Source organism: Propithecus coquereli, unplaced genomic scaffold, assembly GCF_000956105.1.
Source record: "Propithecus coquereli isolate 6110/MARCELLA unplaced genomic scaffold, Pcoq_1.0 Scaffold42, whole genome shotgun sequence".
NCBI classification, from domain to species: Eukaryota; Metazoa; Chordata; class Mammalia; order Primates; family Indriidae; genus Propithecus; species Propithecus coquereli.
This window is the reverse complement of record NW_012149952.1, coordinates 4,546,724-4,556,326: the sequence shown is the minus strand read 5'-3', so window position 1 is coordinate 4,556,326 and position 9,603 is coordinate 4,546,724. Positions and strand designations below refer to the sequence as shown.

At 43.3% G+C, this 9,603-nt stretch overlaps 1 protein-coding gene across 1 annotated transcript in view; it reads left to right on the top strand.

The window, feature by feature from the left end:
- Positions 1-4,396, top strand: part of SULT2A1 (sulfotransferase family, cytosolic, 2A, dehydroepiandrosterone (DHEA)-preferring, member 1) — a 12,283-nt gene extending 7,887 nt beyond the window's left edge. Inside the window, exons 4-6 of the mRNA XM_012653482.1 lie at positions 527-621; positions 2,067-2,244; positions 4,035-4,396. Coding sequence (XP_012508936.1) covers positions 527-621; positions 2,067-2,244; positions 4,035-4,147 — 386 coding nt within the window. The 3' untranslated portion in view covers positions 4,148-4,396. The remainder of the gene's footprint in view (positions 1-526; positions 622-2,066; positions 2,245-4,034) is intronic.
- Positions 4,397-9,603: the final 5,207 nt, after the last annotated feature.

Below are 9,603 nucleotides of genomic sequence, written 5' to 3'. Positions count from 1 at the left end.
CTGTCCATGTAAGACAGGGTAAACCTGGGAGACATTATGCTAAGTGAAATAAGCCAGTCACAGAAAGCCAAAGAAGGCATGATCTCACTTGTATGTGGAATCTTTAAAAAGCTGAACTCATAGAATCGGAGAGTAGAATGGAGGTCAACAGGGGTCGGGGGGAGGGTGGGATTAGTGAGACATTGGTCAAAGGGTACAAAGTTTCAGTTAGACAAGATGATTACATTCCCCAGATCTACTGTACTGCATGTTGACTATAGTTAATGATATTATATGCTTGAAAATTGATAAGCGAGTAGATCTTCAATGTTCTCACCACCCAAAAAATGGTAAATATGTGAGGTGATGACTATGTTAATTAGCTCAATTTTGCCATTTCACAATGTATACATACATCAAAATATCATGTTGTACACTGTAAATATATACAAGTTTACTGCACCAGTTATATCTTGATCAAGCTGGTAGGGGAGTGAACATAATAGATTGGATTAACCCATCTGTCTTTCTGCCTCCCCCGATGCAGTGATATATGGGTCATGGTTTGACCACGTTCATGGCTGGGTGTCCATGAGAGAGAGGGGAAACTTCCTGATGCTGAGTTACGAAGAGCTGAAATGGGTAACCATCGTTGTAACAGTCGGTACACAGCCTCTCACCACCAACGCTTCCTCTAACTTCCCTCCATTTCCCTGTGTCTCCATTCCACCTTCTCAGTCAAAATTTAGCTTCATGAAGAGTCACTAAGAGTGAGATTAGCTCCCTGGTCTTTACTGCCCTAGTTCTGGTTGACCCTTCTCAAGCTTCGTGTTCTTTCTTCACGTGTTCTTGTTTATTTTATCTTCTTAAAACATCTAGAAGGGCTTTTTCCATGCATTCGGGCAGAGTACAATGGCTTACGCTGGCCCTGGTGGTTGTAAAAGTTTGTGTGGGCAGGACTCATGGGGCTGCTGCTAACCTAGTGTTGAGAGGGCACTGGGGAGGGAGACAGAACTGGGTAGAAACAGTTCGGTTCCAGAAATGTGTCCAACTGTCTGACGTCTCAGCTTGACAGATAAGAAGAGAAATGAAGGCATGAAATCAATCTATGTAAATATTCTGAGTGATGGACAGGAAAAGCTGACAGGTGATGCTCAGAGCCAGTAAGGGTGATTAGAACCATTGTATTAATTAAAAGAACTTGACCTATTAGTGGTATCGTGGAGAAAAGAGAAAATAACATAAACACTGGATTTTCCTTCCATCTGAGAAACATTACTTCCCATCACCTTCCTCTGGCTACCTCTGTCCAATCTTAGGTGGTCTCAGCATGAATTCCACTTTAATCAAGAAGCCTTTTGTAACAAGTTTAGCTACCTCAGGTACATGATCCCGTAACTTCCTGTAAGTTTCCTCTCAACTCACACGCTCAACTCTCATGTTAGCTCTTTCCACAGTTGCGTGTCCTCTTGTTAGATAACAACTGGGGCTCATGAAATAAATTTTAAAGCATTACAGTTCTAAAAGAAAGGTCTATGATTCAAAGCAAAGTCTTTCTGGTATAAAAATCTATTTTCTTATCATAATCTCCCAGGATCTCGTTACCAAGTACTATTATAATTATTGAGATCATATACAAGAAGATATCGTAAAACTCTACGTATTATTCAAATGTTAGTTATGAGAAACAGTGTATCGTTTGATGGCACAGACAAGATTTGAAATCAATTCCTTAAATCTTAGTCAAGTTCTCCCCGAACCTCTCCTTGCGTAAGACTAATCATTGTCCAGAAGCCTTTCTCAAAGTCTCTTTAGAAACCCTAGACCCTGTCTCTTACTGTTAGGTTACCCTAAACTCAGCCACACCGGGAAATCCATGACGAACCTTGCACCTTTTACATACTTTGTGCTCTCTCTTCTTTACCGTTTTCTCTTTCTTTCTCCTAGGTGTGTCCAACTCAACCACTTCTCCCTTCTATATCTGGTTCCTCTCTTCTTCTTCCCCCTCCTCCTCCTCATTCTGTAGTCTCCTCCTTCTCATCTTATTTTCTCTTTCATGTCCTCTCCCTTGTTTTTTCTTCTTTCAGGACACAGAAAGAACCATAGAGAAGATCTGTCAATTCCTGGGTAAGAAGATGGAACCAGAAGAACTTAACTCAGTCATCAAGAATAGTTCCTTTCAGGTCATGAAAGAAAACAAGATGTCCAATTTTTCCCTCCTGAGTGATACTTACATAGTTCACAAAGAACCACTTATGAGAAAAGGTAAAAGAAAATGCTCTGGTTTCAAAATGTATCAGAATACGTAGAGGGCATTCTTGTGCTTAAAACGGGGCCCTAATGGTTGAGATGAAGGAGTGTTGGAATGTGTCCACTTAAATTGCTCATGACCCAGAGAATGTCTCATGCGCCCTGATCGGGGAGTCTCTTTTCACGGTACTGATGCGGGCTGCAGGCGCTTGGAGATAGTTGATCCATCCTGGGATGGTTATCTGACTGTTATGAAGTCATTTAGATTCTTTCTCCTGCGAATCTGACATAGGAGGGTGTCCACTCCACAAGTAGCGGCCAGATTCAGGAGCTCCTCCCGCCAGGCTCGCAGGCCAGGATTGACCTGGGGAAGGAGGAAGGAATTAGGGGTGGTCGTGTAGGGGCTACCCCACCGATGAGTAAGCGTAGAGAACTATCCTTAACAAAGACGTGTATGAAGGAATGACTCAGCTGGAAGAAGGAGAGAGGAGAGACTTTGCTATCAGATATCATAAGGCCCCTTGTGATAAAAGCTTAATCATGTCCCTACCCTTGGGCTCAAGATGAATGAAAATGTCTATTGCATGGAGTTAAAGAATCCGTTTTTCCAAAATCCTACAGCTCAAATATATCTGGGACAGTGATCCATGAAACAAAAAAAAGTAAATGCTTCAAAAGACCTCGAGCAGGTCAGGGCCACTGTCGCTCCAGTTGGCCAGAAGGGCAGAGACCAAAAAGATTAGTCTCGAGCCTTAAAATCTCATGGAATTGGCCCTGCTAGGTTTTGGGTTGCTGGGGACCCATGACCTCTTTTTTCTTTCAAATTTCTCTCTTTTGGACTGAGAATGTCTGTCCTATGCCTGTCCCACTGTTGTATTTTGAAAGCAGGTAACACGTGTGGTTTCATAGGTCCACGGCTGGAGGGGACTTTTGCCTCAGAATGAATCAGACCTCAAGTCTCACTCATGCCTTGGTGAGACTTAGGTGATATTTAGATGAGATTTTGGACTTCGAGTTGATGCTGGAATGGCTTAAAACTTTTGGGCTGTTGGGATGGGGTGCATGTATTTTGCATGTGAGGAGGACATGGAAGTGGGGGTGCAGAAGGCAGAGTGTTATGGGCTGAATGGTGTTCTCCCAAAATTCATATGTTGAAGTCCTAACCTTCAGAACCTCTGAATGTAATCACATTTGGGTATAATGCCTTTGAATAGAAGTAATTAAGTTAAAATGAGGCTTATAGGTTGGGCCCTAACCCAATACGACTGGCAACCCTAAAAGAAGAGGAAATTTGGGCCAGGCACAGTGGCTCACCCCTAGCACTTTGGGAGGCCGAGGCAGGAGGATCACTGGAGATCAGGAGTTCGAGACCAGCCTGAGCAAAAGCGAGACTCCGTCTCTACTAAAAATAGAAAAATTAGCCTGGCGTGGTGGTGCGCCCCTGTAGTCCCAGCTACTTGGGAGGCTGAGGCAGGAGGATGGCTTGAGCCCAGGAGTTTGAGGTTGCAGTGAACTGTCATGATGCCACTGCACTCTAGCCGGGGTGACAAAACTAGACTCTGACTCACAAAAAAAGGTGATGGGTTGGGAAAGGGAAGATAGGAAATTGTTTCCAGGCAGGTACAGTGTGAATGGTATGTTGCCAGGCGGTATCAGGGCCCACCCAGGAACCGTTGGTCATTCTGCTGTATTAGCTACAATGTCCATGACGGGTGGACGGTAGCAACAGACCTTTTGAAGAAATGTGTTGGGGTCCTAAGACTTACCCCTCCATCTGACCTCAGTCTCTGTTTCACGTTTTCCAGGCGTAACTGGGGACTGGAAAAATTACTTCTCAGTGGCCCAAGCTGAAGCCTTTGATAAACTATTCAAGGAGAAGATGGCAGATCTTCCTAGAGAGTTGTTCCCTTGGGAATAACGTCCAAAAAATCCTGGATCTCATATGGATACTGATATTTGTCCTCCTGTCCCTGTACATGTGTGTGACAGGGGGGTCATGGCAGAAAATTTATTATTTCATCCTGGAGCCTTAAAATATCAAATCTTTGTCTCTTTGACTCGACTTCCTTGTTAAAAATGACCATGGTACCCCCACGCATGTCATGGCATCCCAGACTTTTTTAAATGTTTGTAACATTTCAAGCATATAGAATGCTATAAAAATAATATATTATCCAAAAAAGTGTCCAAAAATTTTTTGTAAAAATAAGAAATAGTTACTACGCCTGTCCTACGCAGGCTTTTAAAATGTATATAGACCAGGCACGGTGGCTCACGCCTGTAATCCTAGCACTCTGGGACGCCAAGGCGGGCGGATCGTCTGAGCTCAGGAGTTCGAGACCAGCCTGAGCAAGAGTGAGATCCCGTCTCTACTAAAAATAGAAAGAAATTAATTGGACAACTAAAAATATATAGAAAAAATTAGCCGGGCATGGTGGCGCATGCCTGTAGTCCCAGCTACTGGGAGGCTGAGGCAGGAGGATCGCTTGAGCCCAGGAGTTTGAGGTTGCTGTGAGCTAGGCACTCTAGCCCAGGGAACAGAGTGAGACTCTGTCTCAAAAAAAAAAAAATGTATATAAATGACATATGTTGTAATGCATTCATTGACTTATATTTCTACTCAGCATTTTATATTGGGGCTTTGTCCGTGTTGGTGTATGCAGACTAGTTTGGGATTGAGTATTCAGACCTATGACATAATTTAGTTACCTGTCCTCCCACCAATGACTCCGGGTTTCTTCCCACCAATTTTCCCACCATTTAAAGCACTGGCTTGATGGACATGATGTGCACAAAGACAAGAGATTTCTAAAATGCACATCTTGAAGCGAACTGGACGATTCACTCATCTTCATCTGGATTAGATGTTGCCAAATTTTTCTTCAATAGTTTCAGACCAATTTATTCTCCCATCGACAAGGCATAATAATTCCAGTTGCTCTAGCTACTTCCAAATATTAGTATTTTCAGACATTTAATTACGTTTTGCAACACTCTGAGCATAAAATATCTCATTGTCATCCTAATTTGCATTTCCCAGATGACTAGTGGGCTTCAACAACTTTTTAAATGTTTATGGAACATTTGGTTTTCCTCTTTCATCAACCGTATAGTTATATATTCTGACAATTTTTTTTCTGTGCTATTTATTTTTGGTACATTCTTAACATTTTCTGATTATTAATCCTTTGTCAGTCTTACGCATTAAAAATACATTTTCCTTGTTGCTTCTCCTTTCATCCATTTGTATTTTCTGTTAGAAGCACAGTAGAAAGTTTCCTGACGCTTGCCTCCAGTGTTTTTCATTATGTTACCAGAAAGAATTTCTCAATACCAATGTCTCAAAGGTGTTCTCCTACATTTTTTCCTGTAAGTATTAATTTTTTTATTTTGTGAGTATATATCTTCAACTCACACATTTTTCTTTCTTTCTGTTGTGTTGTTTAGGCGTTTAATATTTCCTCATATGAGTAGAAGAAAGTGCCTTGGGGAATTAAGATAATTCTGGGAAGAGGTTAGGAGATCATGAAGGGCCTTCTTTGTATGCTCGTTGGAAAGAACTGGAGGGTTTTATTAAAACATCATATCATATTCCATAAATGTATGCAATTATGATTTGCCAATTTAAAATAATGTTAATTTTTTTAAAAATGTTTAAGAATTTTAAGTAAGAGAATCCTGAGCACATCTGAGTTTTGTGTCACGAAGTATAAAGACTACGTTAGATGATAAGTAGACTGGGGACAGTGTGAACAGGTTACGTAGCTATTGCAATAGTAGAAGGAAAACCATGGTTTGGCTTAAGACTATGACATCAGAGATAAAGGACGGCACATACATTCAGAAATGTTTGGGAAAATATATTCACAAAACTCGGAATGACTCAGTCTGAAAGGGGAGGGTGGAAGGAAGAGAAGCTGTTGAGATTTGTTGAAAATCTCAAATGATGATGAAAATCCACCAGGACAGGAGCAAGAGAGGAGATAAAGGAAGGAGCCCACGGCACCTCCGTGTGTGGCCCCTCTGATCTTTCTAACACACCTTGCTGGCTCTCTGCCAGGAGGTGGGAGCAGAGATGGCCACCTGTCAGGGGCTGAGCTGTGTCCCCCCAAAATTCATACTGAAGCCCTAATTTCAGGTACCTCAGAATGTAACCCTATTTGGAGATAGGTCTTAAAAGAGGTCATTGAGTTAAAGTGAGATCTTTAGAGTGGAGCCTAATACAATCTGACTGGTGTCCTCACAAGAAGAGGAAATTTGGACAGAGTCGTCCGGGCTCACATGGAAGAGACCACGCAAGGACACAGCAGGAAGGCAGCCAGCCAGCCAGCGCAAGCCAAGGAGAAAGAACTTAGCCAAACCTGCCAGCACCTTGGTCTTGGACTTCTAGCTCCAAAACTATGAGAAAACAGATCTCTGTTGCCTAAGCCACCCAGGCTGTGGCCCTTTGCTATGGCAGCGTCCTGCGATGATTAATTTCAAGAGTCAGCACAACGGATGCGCAATCCTAGCCAACAAGTAGACTCCTCAAACTTACTCAACTCTGAATTATTAATAACCGTAGTTCCCACATCTGACAACTGCAAAAAGTTACCCACATACAGCCAAAGCGCCCTCTGACCCTAAAATCTCTAGCAACTCTTTCTCAGTCCCAACAAAACAGTGTCAACCGCACCCCTTCAGCAGAAAAAATACTGCTTCCAATGCCACCCAACCCAGAAAGTGGCGATGACCATTTTCCTGACTATGTTGTGTCCATCCAATGACTCTTGGTGGAGCTGCTTTTGTCTCATCCATATTTGTATTTTTGCTGCTGTCACGGCAGCTCTGGTGGCCAAGACTTGGCCATTCAGATGCATCTGCCTAGAGTTCTCCTTCTGAAGCAATGGACAAGGATAGGCTTGAAGATTCTGCATGTCAATAAATGCATTCTCTGCGTACACTGTCCACAGTCCGCTTTAGCACTGTGTACCTAAAAACCCTAGTTAACCCACAACTGCAAACATAACGTCATCTCACTCAATTAGCCTGAATCCTGTGTTTCATTCTCCGCATAGCATAACTCATAGAGTTTTGCTTTCTTGGGGTGACATTTAGCTGGTTCCTTTGTATAGTCTCTTACAGACTGGAAGTTAGGCCTGAAGACATAATAGGATTCAAATTAGAAATGTTTGAGGACGGTGCAGTGGCTCACACGTGTAATCCTAGCACTCTGGGAGGCTGAGGTGGGAGGATCACTTGAGGTCAGGAGTTCGAGACCACCCTGAGCAACAGCAGAGACCCTGTCTCTACTAAAAATAGAAAAAATTAGCCAGGCATGGTGGTGCATGCCTGTAATCCCAGCTAATCAGGAGGCTGAGATGGGAGGATCACTTGAGCCTAGGAGTTCAAATTCAGCCTGGGCAACATTTGTGAGAGACCCCGCCCATCTCTAAAAAATAAAAACAAACAAACAAAAGGCAGGGGTGAGGTGGCTCACGCCTGTAATCCTAGCACTCTGGGAGGCCAAGGGCCAAGGCAGGAGGATCGCTTGAGCTCAGGAGTTCAAAACCAGCAAGAGCGAGACCCCATCTCTACTAAAAATAGAAAACATGAGCCTGGTAGCTAAAAAAAATCAGAAAAAATTAGCCAGCCGTGGCACTCTATTCCGGGTGACAGAGAGAGACTCGGTCTCCAAAAAAAATAATTAATTAATTAAAAAGGAAAAAAGATGGGGACAATTGCCCCCCCCCAAAAAAAGAAATGTTTAGTAAGACTACACCATGAATGAATTTGCAGTGTAGCTCACGCTGTACCACAGCTGTTTCATTCATTTTGCTTCATGACGTAGAACTGTCCTGAGCTAACGGTGGGCAGTCATAAGTGGCTTGGCCTTACAAGGTCTGGAAGGAACAGAACCACCTTCTTCCTCAGGCGGTCCGAGGGAGAAGCACGTGGACAGACTTACGAGAGTGGACGGAAGCATGCAGAGCTTTGTGCGCTCCATCCATGCCCACTCAAGTTCACCCTCCGAGGCAGAGACGGTGCTCACCTCCCACCCCACTGTGTGCTCACAAGAGGCTCATGAATGAGTAGCTACAAGGGAAGGAGGTTTTACATGGGCTCCAAAGCTTGGTCACCCTATGGGGATGGCTGATCCAGCTACTGCTGCTTTTGAATGCATGATCTGTTGGGCCCAGGACCAGTTCTAAGCCTTCAATATGGTACCATCCCTTGAGAAGGTACCAAGCAGTCACTTAGCAAGTTCAGCACATCAGACCCATGTCAACCCAAAGGATACAGTGGTTTGTTATCATACTCAATACCTTCCAGTATATAATGCTTCGGCCACCACCACTATCCGAGGGGGCTGACAGAATGCTGGATTGACTGACATGGGAATCTATACATCATTTGCTCCAAACACAAGATCAATTGTATGAAAATGGAATTGCAGTGATGGGCACATGACCTCAAAATTCACTGGCCCTGCAATATACTGCATCATCAGAAAACAGCTGACTCGATACAGAACTGGAGTAAATTATTAAAGCATTATCTAAGGTACGAGCTTGAGAACAATCACCAGTAGGTTTTGGGGGCTGTTCTCCAGCATACAGAATCAGCAATAAGCCAACAGCTGGTTAAGGAGGATCACTTGAGGCCAGGAGTTCAAGATCAACGTGGGCAACATAGCAAGACCCCATCTCTACAAAAAAGAAAAAAAGAAAAGAAAAGAAAAAATTATCTGGGCACAGTGGCACACACCTAGAGTCCAAGCTACTCAAGAGGCCGAGGTGGGAGGATCCCTTCAGTCCAGGAATTCAAGGCCACAGTGACCTATGATGCTGCCACTGTGCTCCAGCCTGGGCAACAGAACGAGACTCCATCTCAAAAAAAAAATTTCAAGTTTTGCTCTGCAGTGGGCTCAGTAGGTGGTTCATGCCTGTAATCCCAGCATTTTGGGTGGTCGAGATGGGAGGATCACTTGAGGCCAGAAGTTCAAGACCAGCCTGGGCAAGATAGTGAGACCCCCATCTCTACTACTACTACTACTAATGATAATAATAATAATGTGAAGTTTCGCTCTGCAAAAGACCCTATTAAGGGAATGAAAAGATAAACCAAGGATGGAGAGGAAATATTTGTAAATAACCTCTGGCAAAGGACTTGTTCCCAGAATGTACAAAGAACTCTCAAAATTCAGCAGGAAGAAAACGATGTTTTTTTTAAATGAACAAAAGATTTGAACAAACACTTTGCCAAAGTGGATTAGCAATGGCAATAAGCACATGGAAATACGTTTAGCATCATTAGCTCTTAGGGAAACATAAATCAAAATCACAATAAGACACCAGTGCACACCTATTAGAATGGCTAAAAGAGCCCGGGCGC